The sequence below is a fragment of the Crocodylus siamensis genome, chromosome 1 (assembly GCF_052110815.1).
Source record: "Crocodylus siamensis isolate JL-2025a chromosome 1, ASM5211081v1, whole genome shotgun sequence".
In the NCBI taxonomy this organism is placed as follows: domain Eukaryota; kingdom Metazoa; phylum Chordata; order Crocodylia; family Crocodylidae; genus Crocodylus; species Crocodylus siamensis.
This window is the reverse complement of record NC_143395.1, coordinates 141,717,141-141,741,366: the sequence shown is the minus strand read 5'-3', so window position 1 is coordinate 141,741,366 and position 24,226 is coordinate 141,717,141. Positions and strand designations below refer to the sequence as shown.

Below are 24,226 nucleotides of genomic sequence, written 5' to 3'. Positions count from 1 at the left end.
CTCCTTGCACTGGTGTCTTGGGAGCTCTGTCCCAGTGGCTGCTCATGGGGCTGCTGATGTGGTGCCCTGCACATGCAAAGCAAGGACCCCTCCGCTCCGCTCACAGCACCCCAGGGTGCTGCAGCCCCAGGCTGAGAATCCCTGGTGTGAGGCGCCTCTTGCAGGAGCCCTCCGCTCCCAACACAACGCTGAGGCAGCTGCAAAGAAGGGCCTGGTTTGCAGGGGATGGTTTGCATGGGGCTGATCCGGCCTCAGGCACGGGGTGGGATTACATGTCTCTGGGTGTCCCTTCCAGTCCGACTTCTCCATTACTCCTTGCCCCATCCAAAGGCTTTCCCTGCACCCGCCTGCTGCTTCTCGCTCAAAGCGGCCTGGCCGGCCCCCGGGTCAGGCTGAGGGGAGTGGGAGAGTGACGAGGCTCAGCCCCCCGCATCCCTGGCGCCGGGCGCTCATTGGCTGCGCGCTGCCCCCCGCCGCTCGCCCCGCCCGCCCTTAAAGCCCGTCTCGGGGCTGCTGCCCCCACAAGCGCGGCGGAGGACCATGGGCTGGGGCTGGGGGCTGCTGGCGCTGCTGGCGCTGGCCGGGCCCGGGCGCTGTGGCCCGCCGCTCCTGCCCTTCGGGGCTGAGGGCGGCGATGCGGAGCTGGAGGCCGGGGACGACGTGAGCTCCCCGGCCCTGGAGCTCAGCGCCCCGCTGCACTTCTACGGCTCCGCCGTCCACTCCCTGCACGTGAGTCGCGGCGCCGGCCGGGCCAGCACCGCTGCAGCCTTGGGGCAGCCGCGCTCGGGCCTCGCAGCTTTGGGGCGGGCTTTGAGGGTTTGCAGCGGCTCCCTGCTCTTCCTGCCTGCCTGGCTTCTTTCTTTTTTCTTCTGCTTCCCTTCCTTCCTCCCTCCCTCTCCAAAAGGGAAATGTTTAAATCATCCCGGAGCTTTGCAACATCTCGCCCCCAGGTCAGTGGCTGCGATGACTTCCTTGGCAGGTTGCCTGAGTGGCAGTAGCATCCCGTCTTGTTATCGGCCTGCGGGGGTGCCCTGGAAGTTGCATATGACTGAAAACTCAGACGGCTACAGCCAAGTCTGGGGCGGTGCTGTGTTTTATGTTTATACCTGTGGTGTATGGTGGGTCTGGTTTGTTTTTAATTCGTTAAACCCCGGTCTCCAGGGTGGTTCTCTTTTTATCGTGTACCAAGTCTCGGATTAACTCACTGAGTGATATAGAGTTGTGTCTGATTTCAGTGACGTTTCTTATGAGCACGAATCAAGTTGTGGAGGCTTTGGGTTTGCCAGCGGTATGGGAAAGGGTGCAGAATCGCCAACCCGGGCTGCATCTACATTTCCGATTACTTGTCAGCTCCTCTGTCGTGTCTCAGTCCAGCTAAGTGGCACTTCCATACAGGCAGGGGTGGTGCAGCGCATGTCAAGAACAGAACAGAAAAGCACCTGAGCAAGCTTGGGCAAGTTCAGGGCTAGAACTGGAGTTGTGATGCTGCCCCTTGCATTGGTGTCTTGGGAGCGCTCACCCTGAGGAGTGCTCAGGGAGTTGCTAATGTGGTGCCCTGCACGTGCAAAGTGAGGACCCCTCCAGCATCCGCCCCAGTCACAGCACCCCGACCTGCCCTTAAAGCCTTTCTCCTAGCCACTGCCCCTGCTGCGCAGGGCGGAGCACCATGGGATGGGGGCCTCTGCTGCTGGCCGGGCCCAGGCTCGGAGCTGGGCCATGCAGAGCTGCAGCTGGGGGATGACACAGTCCCGGAGCTCAGCTCCCTGCTGTACTTCCATGGCTCCGCCGTCACCTCCCTTGCGGCGCCAGCCGGGTGGGGCACCGCACTGTCCGGCTGCAGCCTTCAGGGCAGGCTCCAAGGGGGCTGTAGCAGCTGCCTACCCAGCTACTCTGCCCGCTCTTCCTTCTTTCCTTCCTTCCCCTGCCTGCCTTCTTATTCTTTCATGCCTCTCCTTTCCTTCCTTCCTTCCTCCCTCTCTAAAAGAAAAATGTTTAAATCCCCTCTGTGGGGTTAACCCTTCCCACCCCTTTCAGTGGCTGGAATTAATTTTTGGCAGGTTGCCTGAGTGGCAATAGCATCCAGTCTTGTTATCAGACACGCTGCATACCTCCTGGGGGTGCCCTGGAGGTTGCATTTGACTGAAAAGTCAGATGGCTACAGCCAAGCCTGGGGCTGTGCTGTGTTTTATGGGAACTACATGTGGTGTACAGTGGGTTGTTTGTTTGTTTTTAATTCATTAAACCCAGCCTCCAGAGTGGCTTGTATCAAGTCTCTGATTAACTCACTGCTAAGTGATACAGAGTTGTGTCTGATTTCATTGATGTTTCTCTTCACAAATCAAGTTGTGGAGGCTTTGGGTTTGCAAGCAGTATGGGAACTGGCACAGAATCGCTTACCCAGACTGCATTTACATTTCATGTTACTTGCCAGGCTTCTCTGTCTCTATCATGTCTGGTTCCAGCTAAGTACCACTTTTATGCTGTGTGTGTGCGCCTGGCCTTCTCTGTGCAGTGTGTGAGGACAAATTAAATGTCTCATTTGAGATTCACAAGAGCCAGGCACCACAGCAGGGAGAACCCCCCCCCCCCAGGTGTCCAGCAGAAAAGTCTGACTACCCTCTGTCTTTGTGGCTTACATGTCCTACTCTGGGCTGAAGGAAGACCCCTCCCCCCACTTTCTTTTCAGAAGGCCATGGAGAAGGAGTAGGATGCAGTGCTGGACTCTTATCAGTACTTTAGTGGCTTGAGCATTCATTCCATATGTATGAGATTTCAGTTCAAATTCCTTCTCTGCCTACAGAATTCAAACCCACATATCCTCCACCCCCAGGAATGCCCTACCCACCCCACCTGCAGGGTATTCCAGGGATATTGTCACCCCTTCTCTGAACCACTTTAGTTTGTTTGAATTCTCAGAGGTTTCAGATTCTCAAACATGTATGCTTATGCATTTGTATTCCTAACTTCAAGACCCAAACACATTTCCATAGTGTGTATAATGCATAGAATATGGGCACTGGTCTTGTTTGTTGATCTCCTTCTGATGATGGACAAGTGTCCATACCAACTTCCTTGGATCCATCTCCTGTTTTTCCTATTTATTTCTGTAGTAGTGTTGACAGGCCAGAATGGATTATAGGGCTTTGTCTCTTTCTCTGTAACTGGACAGATAAGGTAGTAGTGAGTGATGATTACTCAATATTTACCCTCTAGATAATTACTCTTCTGCCATGAAGATTTTCTTATGTCATTTCTGTCATTTCTCTTGTTTGCAGTTTGTATCAAGTAGCATCTGCAACATGCCACAAACCGGCAGCAGATAGGAACACTGCAGCTCTGTCCCTGAGGAGTCTACCAGTGTCAAGAGGGAGAAGGGGTGTAATTTGTCCCTCCAGGTTACATATCTATTGATGTAATTAAACTACATAGTTGTTTTTTATCACATCTGGATGATCTTCATCCTTTTCAGCTTTTCCAGTGTGTGATTTTATTATTACTAATTAGCACTTTTATCTGCATTCACAGTGAAATCTGATACTATTCCACAGAAAGATAGTGCTGTTGATATGGTAGCAGATCCTGGGTTAGAGTATTGTCTAGTTGCTGGGGCATTGCTTTGTTTTCCTGAAGCTTTCTCTGGACAAAAGTTTTAGAGATGCTAACTACCATAGTTGAAGAGTCTGGGGTAAATAAAGTACATTACTTTTAATCTGTGATACCCTTGTGTGACAAGTCCAGGCTTTTATTCCCACCTCTTCTCATCAGTACTACCCCAACCCACTCCATCTCCTTTGTCTCGCTTGCCACAATTTGCTGGTAACCAGTATATGTGGAGGGAAGCTATTGTTGGGACCAGGGTAGTCCTTTCCAGGGTGCTTTCAGGCTGCTATAATGTCCTCTTTGAGGCCCCCAAGCCACACCCATGCCTCACTGATGGTTCTCCACCTGGCCCTTTTCGGGACTCCTTGGGCATGTCTACACAAGATGCATTAATATGCATTAGCTTAATTTAATGTGCATTAAGGGCACCCATCTACACGTGTGCACTTAATGTGCATTAAGAATGGTTAATTTAGGTGTTTAGTTAATGCACATTAAAGTTAGTGCCAAATCTCTACACATGTAGACACCTGCCAAATTATTTTAATGCACTTTAAATTTAGTTGTGCTTAAAGACACGTCTAAATGTGCCCTTTCTCATTCTGTGTACTGGCCTAATGCTGGGTCCTTTAGGTCCCAACCACTGTCCAGGCTTCATCCTTTTTGGCCTCAGTCTCTTTTTCCTCTAGCTGAGACCCCTCAACCCAGATCTACTGATGTGGGCTCTGGCTCTCTGTCCTGAGTCCTGCAGTGGAGGGTGCCTGCCAGGTACCCTGCTCATGGCCTCTTTTGTCCCTACAGCCACTTCCAGTCCTCTGTTCTTAAACTTTGATACATAGGAGAAAAACCAGAACACAAAGTTAACCACCTATTATAGCTCAGTTACAAACCCCTCAGGGCCATAACAGCTGTCACCCTCACAAGGAGCTGCCTTAATTCCTCCCAGCCCCAGGGTACCTCCCTTTTCACTGTCAGTCAGCTCTATCCCCCATTCCTTTCCCTGCCACCTGCAGGCCTGAACTGCTAGCCCCAGCTCACTGACTGGGGCTATATGTAGCCAAGCTCTGTCCCTTCCAGTCAGCTGGCTGCTGGCCCTGAAGATAGGCCACCATGTCCCTGCCCAGCCTAATGAACTATTTGGGTTTTCTTGCCCTGCAGCCCTCACCATCACCTTAGCAGCTCTTGGCCTTCAGCTTTGAGTCTCTTGTGAGTTGCTCACTGCACCCCTTTCCCCTGTGAGTCCCCACAGTCTGGATCCCTCTCCTCTCCCTCCATTGTGAGCAGATGACAGGGTTCCCTGTTACACCTTGTCATGTTATCCTGTCTTCTTCCCATTCCCCTCCCCAGTAGGTAAGCACAGTGGCACCCAACCTTTTTGCCCCATGGGCTGGATGGGCAATGCCAGATCTGGCCAGTGGGCATGGCAGGGACCTAATCCAGCTGTAGAGGGGAAGGTGGCCCAGCCTTGATCCAGGTATGTGTGGTGGGTAGTGGTGGTAGCCACACAGCAATGGCTGAAGTAGGCCTGTATCTGACTGTATGGAGGAGTGATTCATAGTTTGGAAGGGACCTTGCAAGATCATTGAGTGCAACCCCCTACACCAAGCAGGAAAGACAACTGGGATCAGGTTACCCGAGCAAGGTGACCGTTCAGTCTTCTCTTGACGATTTCCAGGGTAGGTGATTGCACCATCTCTGGAGGGAGTTTATTCCACAGTCTGGACACCCTAACCGTGAAGAAGTTTTTCCTAATTTTAAGCCTGAAACAGTCTTCCAGGAGTTTGTGGCCATTACTCCTGGTTTTCCCCAAGGGTGCCCTGGTGAACAGTTGTTCGCCGAGTCCTTGATGTATTCGCCTGATATCTAGTGGTAAGCTGCTACCAAGTCCCCTCTCAGCCTTCTCTTTTTTAGGTTAAAGAGTCCCAGGTCCCTCAGCCTTTCCTTGTATGGCTTGCCTTTGCAAGTCTTTGATCATATGTGTGGCCCTTCTCTTGACTCTCCATGTCCTTATTGAAGTGTGTCGGGTCAAAGCCTATGCCAGCTGCCCGTGTCGGGGCCGCCTACCGGTGGCTGAGTGTATCCTCACTGTTGATTGGATGTATCACATGTGCCTGCCTCGCCTGCCACGACTTTGATGTTAACGGAGTTGGTTCGTATGTCCAGTGCGTGTCGTCCAATTACGAGTCTCCTCGGCATCCCATGGGTTCCGAGTTTCTGAGAGCTCCGCCACCCCTACACCTTCGCCTGTTCCACCAGGTGGTGGCCGACTGTCTGGTCCGGCCACATATCCACATGTCACTCAGATAGTCCACAAAAGGAAAATAAAAATCAACACAAGCACTACGACCAAGGGGGTTCCCTCGATCGGGGCGGCTGCTCCAGCCATCTGCAGTCGTCCTCCAATACCAACTTGCCCTCTGTGGGGCGAATTCCCTTTTTGGCTCTCAAAGAGTCCCTTTGGAGGGCTTGATCAATTTCCCCTTTCGCAGTTAAAGCTCCCTGTTGAGCTGTGCCCCTATTACAGGAGCTACAGTACCCAAAGTCAAATAGTGCCCTTCTATTAGGGTCTTTACAGTACCCAGCTCCAACCGAGCTCCAGCCGCTGCCGCAGGTAAACAAACAGTCCTGGGCCCCGGAGGGGCCAGCAGACTGGGCTCAAAAACCCTGCAGGGGCTTAGCCCTTCTCCAAAGGTTCCTACCGGCACTCAGCACTGCTCGCATCCTCTGCAGCATACGCCGGCCTGCTCTCTCACCTCCACGTCTTTCTTCCGGTTCCGCTTTGCTTCCGCTTGTCGGCCCCGGGCTCTCTTTTATGCCGGCAGAGGAAGTGTCGGCCCTTCCCTTTCCCACACACTTGGGTAAGGGTGGTTTCTGCCTGTCTCCTTGGGGCTGTGGGCCTGGGTTCACTGGCCCTCCGCCCTGGAGGGGAGCCAAGGAGCCTGCTGGCTCTTCTCTCCCTCACAAAGTGCACCACCCAGAACTGGACACAGTACTCCAGCTGTGATCTCACCAGTGCTGAGTAAAGTGGAAGAATCGCTTCCTTGGTTTTGCTTAAGATGCATCAGTTGATGCATGCCAGAGTACTGTTTGCCCTGCTGGCTACAGCATTATATGGATGGCTCATATTCATACTATGGTCTATTATTATGCCTAGGTCTCTTTCAGTCATGGTGCTAGTCAGTTTGGCTCCATCAGTATGTTGGGGATTGTTTATCCCCAGATGGAGCACTTTACATTTCTCACTATGTTGAATTTCATCTGGTTCCGATCCGCCCAACTTGCCAGCTTGTCTAGGTTTGCCTGCATCTGCAGCCTATTTTCAAGTGTGACCATGCTCCCCTACAACTTAGTTTCGTCCGCAGACTCGGCCAGTGAGCTCTTCACCCCCACATCCAAATCATTGATAAAGATGCTGAAAAATCACTGAACCAAGCATGGACCCCTGAGGGACACTAGTGGCCACTTCTTGCCAGGACAACACAGTTCATTAAAGCCCTCTGGGTCCTACCCCTTAGCCAGCTTCCTACCCACCTAACTGTCAAGCAGTTAAGCTCACAATCCTCCAATTTTCCCGTGAGAATATTATGGGATACCAGATCAAAGGACTTTTGGAAGTCTAGGTATGCAATGTGGACCTCCTCTCTCTAATCCATGTGGTAAGTTACCTGGTCATTGAAGAAAATGAGATTGGTAAAACAAGACCTACCTGTGACAAAACCGTGCTGGGTGGGGAGCACCTTCTTGCAGGGCACATGGCTGTCTGTCAAGGGTTTGATTTATTTATTTATTTATTTTTTAATGTGGGGTGGTAGTGGACAAACATATATGTATGTGAGTGTGATCATGGTGTAGGCAGGGATGTGGGAAAGGCCTGGGTGTTGCCCTTGGTGTGTAGTTTAGGGGCTTGTCTGCTGAGTCCTGGGCCAGATGGTTGTACATTTCAAAGGTAGGTGTGTGCCCTGGACAGGGGTGTGCAAGAATATTTTATTTTCACCACAGCATATGGAAGCTGCCATGGGCCCCAGAACCAGTTGGACTAGTGGCAAGGCTCTGGGGTGGAAAGGTGCAGGCTTCAGCCAAGGCCCAAATTTAGGCCCATGCTTCAATCAGAGCACTTGGAGTGTCTCTGAGGTAGGGGAAATTGGTGGGGCCAAAATGGCTTTTTTTGTTCTTTTTGAATTTTGAGGCAGCTGAGACCATTGAGGCCCGAGCACAAAGAAGCCAGCAGCCCTGGAGGCTTTTGTTGTGTCTCTGGGGCTGTACATGATGCTGGCAAGGAAAAGGGGGATGTTTGTGGCTGCCTGTGGCCTCCTCTTTCAGGGCACAGCCATCTGTCAAGGGTTTGAATTTATTTTGATTTGTTTTTCTTCAGTATCGGGTGGTGGTGGACAATCGTATGTATGTGAGTGTGGTCATGGTGGACTCAGGGACATGGGAAAGGCCCAGGTCTTGCCTGGGTTTTGCTCGATCTGGCTGTGCAGGGGGGCAGGGAGTGGCCTGACCTCGTTCAGTCTGTAACTGGGCTTCATAGCCCCAAATGAGATGTGTAGGGAGGGAAGGGCTGTATCTGGGCACACAGAGCTCAATTATTTGGCAGGGAGGAGGGTTATTAATCGCCACTGCTCCCCTGCTGACAAATTTCCTGACCTGTGGTGATCCCCGAAGGCTGAATACCCTGGGCTGGATATCGCCTGTGGGCTGGGAGTTGAGCACCCCTGGACTAGCACATTCTAAATCCTTGTCTACATAGGATTGTAGTGTTATAGCAAATCAGCTAGAGTCAGGGGTAGATCAATGGGACTGCAGTTTTGTTAATAATGTAGTTTCCGGAGGTGGGCCTTTAAGAACTAGAATAACACTTACAGGGGGCTCTAATTTAGAGGGTTCTGATGGGATTTTTCACTGTTTGGGGAGGGGTTACAGTCCTTTAATTGAGCGTAAGTCAGTTTGTATATAGTTTCAATTGTGAACATGTTTTAAGTGATACTATTAATTTTGGCCTTCCTAGTTTAACAAGTTTGCTGCTTTAACTATACTGGTACTCAATTATATAAACAAACTTAATTATCCCAAATTCCCTAATGTTCTCATGATTACACTGAAAAAATCCCCTGCTTGTGTGAAGTTTTGATTCTGTAGAAGTATTTGGGGTTGCTCTATTTCTTTTCCTGCCCCGTATGACTAATTATGGGAATTTCGGGCTAGAAGGGATCTCAAGAGGTCACTTAGTCTAACCCTCTGCTCAAGGCAGGATCATCCTGTGTAAATCATTCCAGCCAATTGAGACATAATTATATAAATACTGTGTGATATGTTTTACTAGTGACCATAAATGTAATGTAACTATCTGTATAATGGAGAACTTTAAAGTGCTAAAAACATTTGTGGTAGGCTCCTATCAATTTAAATGGTTATATCACGAAAGGCAAAGATTAATGGTGCAGCTGGTGTCTTTATATAGCACCGTTCTGCCACTTTTTTTTCTTTTTATGTAAGGATACTACTTTTAATAAAACAAGGCTGTGTTCATCTTAGGGCTTGTACTTATTCACATTTATATTAAGCATTATTTCATATGAGATTAAAAAAGATAATGAAGATATAGCCATATTGTAAAAAACATTTTATCTACATTACTACAAACGCATTAGGTTATTATTTAGGGAAATTAAAAAGAAGAGCTGTTCATTAGTTATAGTGCATATTGTTATTTGTACTTGGCTCACTCTGTAAAGTGAGCCTGGACAGGTCAGTTTTGGGTAATTTTTTTAGGATAATTTTTTTTAAATGCTCTGGCTTTTATTCTCTGTACAGTTTGAAACCAAACATTAAGTAATGTTTAAATGAAAATGTTTGTTTTTTTGTGAAAATTTAACAACTGTCAATTAGCCTGACAGTTACCTCAGAGGTTTTCAAACTAGAAAATTAATGTTCAATAGCAAGCATCTTGGCTAAGTACAGACAGTCAGCAAGCTAGAGGCTGAATCAACTCAGTCTTTGCAGGTTAGTCTAAACTGCAGAGATTAAATTGAGAAACAACTGGACAGATTCACTTTTGCTTCAGGAAATGCAGCCACATGCCTGCAATGGCTCAGGCCAGAAGCTGAGGTAAGCTAGAGCATGGCTGTCTGGCACGTAGCCAGCATGGTCTGTGTGTTTGATCCCTCTTCCTGCAGCCCCCAGTGTCTCTGGGATTTGCAGTCCAGAATCACAACAGTAGGATTCTGCAGGGTTACTAATCACTTCCTCTTCCTGCTTCCAGGTACCTCTGGGATTTGTAGTTGACAGTCACAGCCAGCACTAAGTTTTTAGCAGGGCAGGGCAGCTCTGTACTCAGGGGAAGGGGGGTTTAGCCCCAGACCCTAGTTGGGGTTTGCCTGTGGGTGGGGCATTCCCTGCCCCTCTCCCCCCTCCAACCTTTCTCTGCTGGAGCAGACAGCACAGCACAACCCAGGGCTGGAAGTGTGCTGGGATACTGGGGGACTGTGATTTTAAGTTGAACCAGGCAGGTGTCTGGGACAGAAGTTTCATAAACTGGTTTGATCCAAATCAGTTAAGTCTGATACTACATTCAACCAGGTTTATTTTAAACCAGTTTCAGCCATTTTGAAACCAGTTTATGTGCACAGAACATATGCTCTGTTACAGGTTTAAACCAGTTTTTAATGACTTAAACCAGTTTATGTGTAACTTCTGTCCCTAGCCCTAAAGATTAGAGGAAGGAAAAGGTAGTTTCCTTGAAGTTTTGACTAGTTTTGATTTATATAAGTTTGGTACCTTCTATCCTGATGATGTTTCAGCTATCTGAATAGCCTTTCTAGTGGCCATATATTCAAAACCCATAGTTTATGTCAAATTCTCCAGCCACTGCAAGTTGCAGACAAAATATAAGAAGTTGAATTTTGACTGCTATGACAAACCCAGATTCTCAGGTGGTATAAATCAATGTAGCTCTTTTGAAGTCAGTGCAACAACACCACTTGAGTAAGAATTTGACCACTTAGCTGGCCAACAAACTAACTGTCCTAAGTATTTGTTTTAAATAATTGTACTTTGATATTAATTTTACTCCTGCCATCCTGAGTAGCACTGTTCTACTAAAAACACTTTACATGAGAATAACTGCAAAAAAGCTAGCAACTTTGTCATCCAATGCAGCACTATTAAACACATGGCCTGCAGGGCTGTGTCATTTGACCAGTGGGGCCTGGAAATTGGGGAAGGCAAGCAGGGACAGGACCTGCTGCCAAAGTCTGAGGTCTAGAGCTGCATTGTGGGTGAGTGTCAGCAGCACTCGCCATGCCACTAGAAATGGGTTGGCATCTGCCCTCCACCCCAAGCAGCCCCTCAGTCTGTATGCAGCCTGGGGGGCCAGGTAAGCATGACACCTCTGATGTAAGGGATCCATACAACATTCTTGAGAATCTGAATATATTGAGTTTTGACCTGTAATGCTTCACAGTGTTTTGAAAGCTATGTGATATGTTGATTTATGTACAGGTTGACCACATGGAGAGAGAGCTGTGGCAACCTTTGCATTATAGCTATTGAGCATCTTTCTCTTAATAGAGAAAAATATTCAGTTAATTTCATCTACTTATGCTCTATGTGAAGCTCGGATCCATAAATTGCATGTAAAAAGCCTGTTAATCTTCAATTACTGCACAAATAAAAACTTTAGCTTCAGTGATTATTAGGTGTCTGGACACTAGAAATACTTCGGAAGGTTTAAAAATGAAACAAAACATTGTGAAGAGGAACACAAAGGTGGGAAACAGTCATGCGAACACTACTTACTATTCTCTGTAAATTTTATCCTTTGTATTAGGTTGCCACTAATGGAATCATTGGAATGAACAAACCGTCAAAAGAAGAAAAATACCTTGGTCAATTCCCAATAAGTTTTGGGGCTATTGCTCCTTTTATGGCTGATCTGGACACTACCGGTGGACATGGGAAGGTGTTTTATAGAGAAGATTCATCCCCTGATGTCTTGCAGCTTGCTCTCAGCTATATCCAAAGAGGTTTTCCAGAAGTCACTTTTGATCCGATTAGTGTTGTCATTGTTACCTGGGCACGTGTAGCTCCTTACCGTATTCCTAGTGAAGATGCTATTCTGGAAGACAAGGTGAATATTGGGCAGAGTTCTATGATAAGTTGAGTTTAATAGAAAAATAATTCCACAGCCTGCCACTTTTAAGTGTCTATGTTCTACAGCTTGTAAACAGGCTTTCTTTTTGTTTGTCAAGAAATGTGGTAAAACAGGTATTTTATTGAAATTGTATGCCGCATAAATGTAATATTTTGTACTTCCAAGAGAAAATATTTGTGTTTTAAATAATTCACTGCCTGGTTTTACCTGCTTAGCATAGCATTTATGAGAAACTCAGGAGTGCCTGGATTATTGTAGTGCGTGCGATTTAGTTCATCATGAAACAGTTATAGGAAAATTTGGGGATATTTTCCTTGCATCTATTTGGAAATGAACGCAATTTGTCTTGTGGTGGGAGAAGGGACTGAGTCTATTATTTTTACATTTTAATTAACAAAAATATGCTTGGAATGTTTAATTTTACAGCACTTAAAATTTGTTAGTTGTTGGGAATAATCATTTTTTCCTCCTAATCTGGTGTATGTTACAACTCATTCATTAGAAACCAATGTATCTGGTTTTCCTTAGTCAATTCTTTACCAATCTCTTAATGAAGGCATGGCTCTGTATTTTATTATAAGACCATAAACCCTCCATCAGACCCCCTCTTCTAAATATTTTGAACACACTTGAGCACATGGGTGGGTCTACTTAAAATACATAAAGTTATTAACATGTCTATATCTTTGCATGGCCAGGGTCTTATTTTGTCAAAGATCAGTTTCTTGTGTTTGACTGGGCACAACAATGGCACTCATGTTGCTTATAGTGGGGCCTATACTGTGACAGCAGTGAACAGCTCAGAAGCAGTGAACAGCTCAGAACAGGGAAATGGCCTTCTCAAGAGCACTTCCCAAGCAGGGACTGTAATTGCAATGGCATGGAAGTTCTCTGCATATAAATAAATACTATTCTTCCAACATCCTGCTACTGCTTGGCAGTCCAGAGCATAAATATTTAAGATCAAAACTCACTGAGATAATTAGATACTCTCCCTTCTTTCTGGATTTAAACACAAATCGGATAGAATCTAATGCAGTACCACCAGATCTTCTGATTCTCTGTCTTATCAGAATCTGGTCTGTTGTGGTACCTTTGAATTCTTTCATTTGAATTTTTTGGTTTAGAATAGAGATGTTGAACATATGGCCCACAGGCTGGATCTGTAGAGCTGTATGATCTGGCCTGCAGGTCACTGAACTGACCCCATGAGCCAGCCCTGGCCCTGCATGTGGTGAGCGGGCTGGACACTGCACTACGTGCTCTGGATGAAGCACCAGGGATGGGTCCAGGGTGCATGCTGCATGCAGTGTCCCACCTGACTGGTACTGCACACTGTTTCCAGGTCCTGTCTGGATCAGGCCATGCCAGAGTTGGCACGCAGAGCTGGTCCAGCAGGGTGCCATATCCTGCCCATGCCCTAGATCCCCATCCCTTGTGTATGCAGTACACGCTAGTCTCGGGGCTTATTGGCACTCAGTATGTGGGGCCAGCATGGGGTGCGCACTGCCCATGGTGCATGGGCTGAACCCAGGATTGCATGTGGCACAGAGAATCTAGAAGAGCAGGCTGTATGCAGAGCCCTGGACTGACCCCCTGTGCTATCTGCAGCGTGGGGTCCCACCCACACAACACAGGCAGCACACACCCTGCATCGGCCCCATATGCTGTATGCACAGTGAACCCTGAGTCCAGTGTGCACTACAGGTGCTGCACAAGTAGTTTATCCCAGTACAGCCTGCAGACCAGCCCACCAACCTTAATCCAGCCTGGATGAGTTTGACACTCCTGATCTAGTATCAGTTGGGTTTTATAAAAGAAACAATCTGTTTGGTTGGCAAGGACCGAAGAGAGATCCTGCATTATACACAAATCATCACATCCTTTGGGTTTCTTTACCTCTATGTTGGGCCAAGCTATCTTGGAATGGGTTGCACTAGAGCAGCTTTTGCAATGTGCATCATTAAATTTAAAATGGCAGTTTCTGTGTTTGTTTGCTATAGTTATTTTAAATCCCTGTGGTGAACTTTAGCTGGGATTTGAGCCATTGAAAACTGATCGCAGCAAATGTGATACTTGGAAATTGTGTGTGGTATCAGATAACTTAACCATGTAAGATCGTTCTCATCTAAAAACCAAGCCTTTATTTGCTTCATTTTGTAGAAGTACAGCATTAGATATTCCAGGCTATGCAAATACTTCTATCATTTTAAGATGCCAGTTACAAGATTCACAGGCACATCACATGTTCGCAGAAAGCGAACACACTTTATAATGTAACAAATAGGGATAGGTTCCCATGGCAGGGAGGGAGGGAGTAAGGCTGGGACTAGGAAAGGGAAGAGGGGAAGGGTGCCACTCCTGGGAATGCACAAGGCAGCAAACCAGAGGGAACAGAGTAACGCTTACCCCAGCCCTGGCTGCAGTGGTCCTGGGAGCGGCCAACTCCAGCTGCCTGTAGCAGCTGGGCTGCACTGTGCCTTGGTACAGGGAGCTGGTGTCAGCTGCTCCCAGAGCCACTTCAGCACAGGCTGGGGCGAGTGGGGACTGGCAGAGCCCCAGGAGGTGTGGGGCACGGTGCAGCCCAGCTGCAACAGGCAGCTGGAGTTGGCTGCTCCTGGGGCTGGGACGAGTACTGCGCCCCCCGGGCTCCATGCTGGAGCGGCCCCAGAAGCAGCAGACACCAGCTGCCTGCACCAGGAGATGATGCAGCCTAGGATCAGAGGTGAGTGCAGACAAGTGGAGCCCCAGGCGGCACAGGGCACAGCACTCAACCCAGTGTCCAGCTGCAGGGAGGACAAGGGAAGCACGGTACAGCCCAGTGGCTGCAGGCAGCTGGCGCTGGCCGGTCCCTGGGCCACTGCAGCCAGGGCTGGGGTGAGTGGGGCCATGGCCCTTTCCCCTTCCCCCACAGACTTATCTGCTTGGGCAGGGGAGGGCATCTATGCTGATCACGTAAGAGTGAATTTACCTCTCATATAACAAATTATGGGTCTAAATATGCTCACTGCATAGGAGCAAATTCGCATATAAAGAACCCACATAAATCAAGGGAACCCTGTATCCTATATGTGTTTTTTAGATCACCTTCAATTTATATGCAGTAAGGAAGATTTGTTTAGGGGTTGTTTAGACATCACAGTCAGTCTTTGCAAAACGTTAATCTGTTCGAAGTACCATGCATTGAGACAAATCTCTTAAGTGCTGTATCGTGCAAAACCTCTTGCTTAAATCCAAATCTTGAATTTGATTTATAAAGTGTCATCCTTTTGTCTACTCTTGAATATTTTCCATAAGTAAATGGAATTTAAATCTTCCCTACAGAGAAACACATTCCAGGCTGTTTTAGCCTCTTCTGATTCCAGTTCCTATGCTGTTTTCCTTTATCCAGAAGATGGTTTGCAGTTCTGGAGTACACACTCCAAGAATGCCAAGGAAAAGATTCCTGCTACTGTTGGCTTTAGTCAGGCATCTACAAACTACCTACTCTGGGAAAAACTGGGATCCTACAACATAGTTGCTCATGATGAAGAGTCCATCAGAAGCCTGTACAAGTATGGCTTCATTTTTGGTTCGGTCTTTAATTTGTATTTACTTATTTTGATAGAGTAAATCCTCCCTTCCCCCCAAAAAAACCCACACTTAAGATTTGTAGCAGTTTTTTATAAGCTGAAAATCATGGCTACTAAGGTCTCACCGCACTTGCATTGTTTGACTTATTGAATTTTCATACATAAAAGCACATTTGAAGATTATAAAGATTTTGGCTTTTTTAGCAGTCTTCTGTGCTACCATTGTCCTTATGAGAACCACTGCATGATCAGTCCCACTTGCTTAGGAGCCTGACTTTATACACTCCCTTCTGGAAAATCTTCCATATAGAAATAAATGTCAAAAGGCAGGTAGGAAAGGAGCAATTAAGAAAGTTCAAGCAGTCACTGTCAAGGTAGATATGGTCCCTCTGACACCAAGTATTTTTTCACCCTGTTTCACGTCCCTCCTTGCCTTCAAATAAATGCCCAAGGAGAGAGGTGTCTCTTCAGAGTAAACAAATTGTCAGTATGGGCCAGAGTTGCAGTAGTTTATGCCAGAGTGTATTTTCTAGAGCTGAATAAGTAGTAGCTGTCTTCTAGAGCTGAATAAGTAGTAGCTGTCTTGTGCCACATACAAAATGTACATTCAGCCAGTTTTCTTGGTATCTGTCAGCAGAGCATAGAATCAAGTATAGGGATTTTTTTTCTCATAGAACTTAACATGATGATGATGATTAGTAGCATTTATTTGACTCATTGTTTATAATTGTTTTCTTTTAGAAGCAGCAATATTGGAAAGCCAGGAGTATGGGTGTTTGAGATTGGTAGCTCGTCTATCATCCTGCCTGCCAAGGTCAGCAGCAGTCTAGAAAGTTTGGAGTATAATGACTATGAAGAATATCAAGAGGTGACTTCACAACCATCTGTATCATACTATAACTCAGCTGAAACAGGCCAACAACATGTAACATATGATGTTCACAGAAAAGGCGGCGATCAACAGCATATTTCCTATGGAGTTCCTCAGTCAGCTACAGGAGAAGACTTGAAGTCTTCAGTTGTAACTGGGATCCCTCCAATAGAGTCCTCTCTCAATCGTCAGGCAGATTTCCCCACTGGGAAAACACCACCTGACCCGTTTCAAGTCCAGAGGTTCTACCAGCAGCAACCCCAAGTTATAGATGTGGAAGAGTTTGATGAAACAGGGATTGGTAAGGCCATTTGTACTGAGGGGGCTTCTGTAGTTGGAGGAAGCTTGGCACATGCTTTTTCTCAGCTACCCTGTCTTCTACACCTCCATATAATCCATACTGTATTTATTCAAGTCCAAGAAGAGAGGAGTTTTTTTTCTCCCCCTTAACATAGTGGGGAAAATCCTCTCATCTTGGATTTGAATGCTAGGCAAGAAGGAAGCAGATGGCTGCTGTGGATCTGACTCCTCCAACCTTGATGGGGCCAGAGTAGGCACCTCAGTCCCTGACCACCTGCTCCACTTCTCCTACCCCTGTAGCCTCTTTTCCTCCCCCACTGCCATTTTTCCTCCACTGGCCCCACTGCTGGACAGCCTGCCACTGCTTTCCCCATTGTAGCAGTTGTGGGCAGGGAGGAGAGGGGCACACATTTAAGACAAACCTCCAATAATTAGATTCTTTATATGGAAAATACATGAGGGTTGTTTTGGATTCAGGTAAATACTGTACTTTGTCCTTCAGAGGTGGTCCTGAGACCATATGAGTGAAGGAGCCATGGGGAGGCACGTGAAGGGCACTTGTTTCTAAACCATTGATTAAAGCTTTCTTTTCTTCCCAGAAAAGCTTCATACTTTTGGCATCGTCCTCTGAAATTCCATGTGGATCTGATTAGTTATAGTATTGTGTTAGTTGTCTAGTGTTTTAGTCTTTAGTGTGTTTTGCTGAGCGCAGATGATTTAAGAAAGTTGGAAAATAGTTTGAATGATACTGCTATAGAAGGCTACCCATTCAGGTTTTGGTAAAAGCGCTATATTAGCAATGCTAATTTTTTTAGACTGTGAAAACAGAAAAAGTGACTCAGTGTGGGACACTAATTGTTTGACTGCCAAGACTCAGAGTGCTCCTTGAAGTCAGACGGAGGAGTTGTTACATTTGTGAGCTGGAAGAGTATAGAGGTGGGTTTTGGCCATGAGTGCATAGAGAGCCACTTCAGTACTGTTTGGAAAACAGAACCTAGAAGAGATTTTTCTCATGTTTAGTTTCAGGTGGTCAAATTGTCAGATGGTATAAATCAGGGATCAGAATTTTATGGCCCCCAGGTCAGATGTGGTATGCAGAGGGATTGAATACAGCCTGTGAAGGTGTGATCCAGTCTGCATTCTGCTAAAGGTGCTCCATTTCCCTAGCCAGTTCTTGTTCATGTTTTGCTAATGGTGTACTGATCCCCTCTGGCTGTTTTAGCCCACGTGGTGGTCTGCTTTTCCTCATTGCAGGCTCTGCTCACTGTTGGAGTCACCAGAGGGGAATGGTGGCCTGTGGTGCAGCTCACATTTGCCAAAGGTGGCTGACCCCTGGTGTAGATTGTTATATCTCCACTCAAGTAACTATGCTAACATGTAGCTGCTGAGGCTCTGACTCTTTTGTTAGGAATATTTGACATAGTGCGAGGCAAGTAAAATATTTTTGCTATTGTTTGCTATTCCCAGGACCTTATTAAATAGCCTCAATGGAATTCTGAAGTTTACTTAATGAAATTCTTATAACAATAGGCAGACAAGATTCTTTGGGTGAATCTGATATCTATTTTTCCAACTTTTTAGTTTTTCCAACTATTTAATTTGGTCCCAAAGAACCTTCTCTGCCCATGTCCTTAGACCAATACAGCTACAACCTACACCCTTATAACAGTAGCACGTTCTAGCTGGCTTTATTTTGAATTTTTCTCTCCTACATTTTTAATACAGTATGGGAAGAGTGAATGGTTGTTGTTTTTTTTTCTTTTTACAGTATTCCGCTACAATACAGATGTCCAACAGACCTGTGCTAACAACCGCCATCAGTGCTCCATTCATGCTATTTGCAAAGACTATTCAAATGGGTTTTGTTGCAGCTGCATTGCTGGTTACAAAGGGAATGGCAGGCAATGCGTAGCAGAAGGTAATTTAATTTTTCAAGACTAAATTCTTACACCGCATGATGTACATGGTGGTTTTTTTGAGACTGGGCTTTTTTCTACTGTTGAAAGTGAGTTGTATGGATAAATAGGCAATAGCACAAAACAGTTATTAGTGTAGCAGTAGATAAGGTCATGGCTTTTAAATGTTTTATAAGTTGTAGGTGAAAGCGACACATTGAAATAAAAGTTCTAAAGTATCTTGAAAAATATTAATTATGTGTTTTTACATTAAAGAAATATCTATATGAAAGAAATATTAAAGAAGCCAAAATGTGAACCTAGATGGGTAATAAAGATGAGGTATTTACAATGAAAGTAAAATGTAATTGGAATCTCTTCCAGTCTTTAATTTAATTGTTTAATTGCTCTTGAAAACCTAGGGTCACAGCAGGAATATTTCCAAAACACTGTCATCAGCATTGGCTGGCTGTTCATTTTTCCATAATATTTTACTCTTTTAAAGCAAACACTGTTTGGCCAAAATTGTTCCCTGAATTGCAGGATCTGGTGTAGTTATAGGAGATACTTTTTTGCAATTTTTTTTCTATGGGCACCTCTTTCCTGATTCAGATTATTTATCCCACTCAGCTGTCTTCTGTAGCAACTGGACATCAGGAGGTTGTGAGGGAAAATGCTGAGCATCATGTAAAGGCAGTGGTGGTCCTTTGCTGTTTGACTGACAGCAAAGAAAGTGATCTGAAAAGGAGTTCCCTTGTCTGACAACTTTGCTTCAAGTCTCCTCCGAGGAGATTACCCAACAGAAACAATTTTCATTCTCTTCCCTCAAATAGTAAATCAGCAGATAGAGAAGATGGAGAATCACTGAAGCAATCAAAGCAAGGATTTACAGTGGTAAAATATTCCTGATGAGCCCAGATAAAATAATGATCAAGAAAAATCTCAAGAAACCTTAAAATCCAACTTTATAGCACACTTGTTCAAGCTGTCTTATATGCATGTGAATCCTGACCCTGGCAAAGGCAAATGGAAAAAGGCTGCAAGTGTTTGAAAACAAAGTGCTAAGGAAAACATTTGGTGCAGTACAAGAAAACATGGGCATATGGAGGAGATGTAATCAAGGGCTTGCGGACCTTTACAAAAGACCTGATGTCCTGAGACAAATAAGAGCACAGAGAATGAAAAGGACAGGGTATATCATGAAAAGTGATGAGAGAAGACATGTGAGGCAGATGTTTGGAAGCTGAGGTGAAGGGTATCAAACGTCAAGGCAGACGAAGGCAATGGTGGGAAGACAACACAAAAACTGATCTGGAAGGGGTGGGCAAAGATATGACAAGGTAGAAGGAGATTTTGTAAGAGATAAAGAGATGGTAGGCTTTAGTTAAGGCAGTTATAGGCCAGTAAGGCCTGTGAGATCAGAGAGGGGTTGGAGGTAGGCAAGAGAGTTGTTCAGAGCAATTGAAAGGCAACAAGGACAGATCCTAATTGAGTTTTTCTATGTTCTTACACTGATTTAATGTGACAGTTCTTTTCTTTTTGTCCTTGTTTGTTGGGCTGTGTGTCTTGTGTCTAAGTAGGCCTCCAAAGTGGTCAGTTTTCTTGCCAAATACTGTCTTCAGTGTTAGGTTAAGGTTTTTAGAATGACTTGGATCTGAGACTGAACTGGAGTTTGAGACATGGAGTCATTGAGACCTCTCATCCACAGTCAAGTGTCTCGTGTTACCACAAGAAATCATTTTGGGTTCCTTGGGAGCATCCTTTAGACTCCATTTAACTGACATAGACTAACAATACTGCAGCAGGGTTCTCTTTTTTCATCCAACTGGATATAAGGAGAAGGCTCTCCGCTATGAAGAGGCACTTGTGCTGCTTCTATTTTTTTTTTTTAAAGTCCTGACCTCTCAGAAGTGAACCCCATTACTACCAATTCTGTTAGATTTCATGCCTGGAAAATCCCTTTGCTGGTCACAAAGGCAAGAAAATTTTTATCTGGATGTCTGCAACATTTGTTTACCAGAGTAAACAATTCACAACTTCAAGCTGTCAGTGTTTACTCTGGCTTCCTCTCTTCCCTCATGGAAGTAGGCATGTCTCCTTTACATTTTACTTAGAAGCTAGCAGGGATATTACAGGCTTTGTCCGCCCACTCCTTAAAATTGCATGCCTGTCTTTTAGCGAAGTTGGTTATGTTAAGTTCTGTATGTTTCAGAGACCCGGGGTTTATTTGTAGAACTCTCATGTATGCCTACTGAACATCACAGTTATTACAGCTTTTATTGCGGGCCGGATGAGCAGTGCTGGGTTGGTTTGTGGGCTGGATCCAGTCTGTGGGCCCGATCCCAACACATGGGGCTGGCCTGGCTAGCCCCAGATCCTGCCCCATTGAGTTTGGAATTGGGTAGCAAGAGATCAGTAGCAGTGTTAATTGCCCCCTCCCCCCCACCGCCAAATTTCTGTATCATGGAGCACCCCATGATCCAGATGATGTGGCTCCAGAGGCCATATCTGGTGCTGATGAAGTGTAATTTTTCATAGCACACTTCTGTTCTCACAGCCCACTGCCATGGCACACCCTTTGGAAATCACTGTTCTAGTCACTATTAACATTCTTAGTGTAAGTACTCCCTTGAAAAAATTTCCCCCAGGGAGCTTCGTGGGGGAGAAAAGAGTTAAAATCTTCAGAGGCCTCTCAGGTTTAGTACTAATACTGAGGTGGAAAGCAGCATGCAGGTAACCTTTTGTTGTTACAAAAAGAAACTTTGAACCCTATTTTGCAGAATATGCAGTCTCTAAAACTATTCTAGTTTGAAATGAATTCACACATTTTTATGGCAGTGACACTTCCTGAAAAAGCTGTAGATAATAAATTGAAGAACCCCTTTGTGGTTTGAGAACTGCAGTCTGAGAATCTCCGATGGGTGACATTCAATGTATAATTTAGAAATTTCACAAGCTTTTAAACCTATTCAGACATGGCTTGCTAGAGCAACTAAACATCTAAAGTAGAATGAGACATGGTGTTCTTGCTCCTGAAACAGTATATATTATTTACTGTTCAGGTGGAGTAGAGCTGCAAAGCCCCAGGGTGGTCTGGATCTGTGGTTCTGATTCAGGCCCATTCTTCTGGAAATAAGCCTCTTTAAAGTGATGCACAATCCAGCTTTTATCACTGGAGCCAAAATGTAGCTCCTGTTTGGTCTGACTTCTCAGCTTGTTTAGCAAAGACCTAAGCTGCTTGATTTTGTTGGAACTGTATTTAAACTTTGTGCCTATGTGAGATCCAAAAAGGAATTTCTTATGTATACACTTGTAATTCTTCTAGCAATTCAAGTTATATGTGCAGCTGAAGTAAATGACTAACAGCTTTACTTGTATTGGTGTTTCCATAAAATGCAAAAACTAGCATTTAATTCAATTGTAAATGTGTCCAAAGAAAGGAAGACATAGGATCCAACAGTTACACATTTTGAAGCTGCTATTTCATGCATTAAAATTACACAGAGGGTTCTGGATAATATTACAAAAAAATTCCCTCCCTGCAACATTAGTGAGCAATCATATATAGCATAATTTTGGAGGAACTTATAGACCTATGGAAAAGTTGGAGCTATGAGAGTCTTCCTGTAATCAATAAAGTGAAGCCTGCCAAAAGTAACCAGACAAGAAAACAGAAAAAGCTTGGTTGTTTTAATGGCATTAGCCTTCTAATAAAGGAAGAGCAAACTTTTTCTCTTTAGTTCTGAAGACAATTTAGGGCAGCTTCTAAAGGCAAGAATGTGTGTATAATATGGGTGGTCTCTTGTCAACTTTTACTGCATGGCATGCATTCATTAGTCGCAGGTGCTGTGACAGCATAGGCTGTTCACTCAAACATGTATCCCCAGGGAAAATAAAGACTGATAACAGCAAGCATCTAACTATAGTAATTCAGTCCTTTTACTCTTTTGCATAAAAATAGAACCATAAATTCTTCTGCAAATGCATACCCTGTTCATAGGTACCTTTTATATCTGTTTGTGAGTATATATATTTTGGTACTTATGTTGTCCCAGATGCACAAAGTGACCCACATGCTAAACTTTTATGCATCCATCCCTGGGACTGGAATTCATGACCTGAGTGCCCGACTTCCTTATGTACCAGACGGGCAGAGTTAATCACCTAAAATGAGATTCATAACAGCTAGCACACTAAAGGGGAGGGAAGGTGGGTACCTAAGTGGACAGTCTGAAATCCTGAAGACAGGGGTGTATCTGCAATTCCATCTTCCTTGGACTTAGGCTGTCTACCTGCAACCCCTTATGAGACATCTTTTGTGAATCTGGGATTCATGGCTTAAATCACCATTTTAGGTACAGATGGCTGGCTCTTAGTACTGCTCCCACCTTTCATATAATAAACTAGTGGTTAGAGGACTTGTCTAGGAAGTGGAAAAGTCCCTTTTCAGCTTGAGGGAGTTCAAACCAGTACAGTATTTCTCACCTCCCAAAAGCTTGCCCTAACCACCAGGCAAGAGGCAAGACTGGGGTAGAGATATCCTTCACATCTCATCAAGTTGTCTCTTGGTACAATAAAAAATTAAAGTTCCTAAGGCCAATGAGAATGTAAGTAAGAGAGTGCATGGCTACATAGCTCAGTGTTGAGTTCATTGACCTTGACTTGGAGGGAAAAGTCTTGGATTTCAGTCTTTGTCTCAGGATTATTCATGCATGTTATATTAAACCATTACTGAATAAAATGTACAAGCAATGTTGGGACGAGGGAGCAGAACTCAGGACTCCCCATGTCTGGGGACCACCATCATCATATTTCCTGTTGCTTATTTTCTTTCTAATCCAACACATCTTGTATTCCTTTCTGACCAATGACCTAGCTTCAAGAAGATAGCTGGTAGGTGCCCCACAGCGTAATTTATGCTGCAAGCTAGAACATTCTGAGAACATTATGAGGACATTATGAGGTGAGACGTGGTTTTGGACCACTTCAAGCTGCAGAAAACATTAAATCCTGTATGAATATTGTAACTGTTGGTCTATTATTTGATATAGGCATCACCACCTTTTTCCTTTTGCTGTGCTTTTGAATGAAAGCTGTGCTTTGTGCTGAACCCCAGGCTGTCGGTGCCTGTTTGGAGCATGGCAACCAGATGAGGCTTCTCCGGGGGATTTAGGCTCAGGGACACCTAGTATTAGAATCCCGAAAGCCCTTAGGCATGAGACGGGTTCAGAGATGCTCACCTTGGCCAATATTGCAGTAGCTCTGGTTACGCTCTGTAGCAGAGCCTCAGGATGCAAGTAGCTTTACTAGTGAAAAATCACCACTTTAGATATGGATAGCTGGCCCTGTAGTGGTGTTTTGACTGAAGTGAGTAAGTGATTGTGTCAGTGCTCTGTGGATAGCACTTCTGGTTTTAAATGCATAAGTTCCACCTAAGGTGCAGTTTAGGCATCTGAGTCCTTTTTTGTCTCTGACTCAGGGGTGGGCAACATACAGCCTGCAAGCTGGATCCAGCCCATCAACTGATTGCATACGGCCCTCAGGCAGACGCCTACCAGTTCATTTGTATGTGGTCCATGGCTGCCTGTCCATGATCCGCATAGTGCTGAGTGCTACATACTCCCACCTGGGGCAGTCCACTCCACACTTCTGCCCATGCCCACCGATGCCCCAGCCAATGTGCACAGCTTCCCAGTGGGGCTGTTCCCAGTGCAGCTGTAGTTGCCTAGGTACTGCTCAGCTCCCCCAGACTCCAGCAGCTCCTCCTCCTCCTCCTTTTGTTGCACTGCTCCGTGGGGAAGCCATGGAGGTGCATGCTGGGTATCGCATGCCCAGC

General features: G+C 45.5%; 1 protein-coding gene across 1 annotated transcript in view; it reads left to right on the top strand.

Annotated features, from left to right (window-relative positions):
* The first annotated feature begins 499 nt into the window (after positions 1–499).
* NID1 (nidogen 1) overlaps positions 500–24,226 on the top strand; it is a 92,955-nt gene continuing 69,228 nt past the window's right edge. The window contains exons 1-5 of the mRNA XM_090044607.1: positions 500–729; positions 11,429–11,728; positions 15,077–15,306; positions 16,066–16,496; positions 18,264–18,413. Coding sequence (XP_089900733.1) covers positions 541–729; positions 11,429–11,728; positions 15,077–15,306; positions 16,066–16,496; positions 18,264–18,413 — 1,300 coding nt within the window. The 5' untranslated portion in view covers positions 500–540. The remainder of the gene's footprint in view (positions 730–11,428; positions 11,729–15,076; positions 15,307–16,065; positions 16,497–18,263; positions 18,414–24,226) is intronic.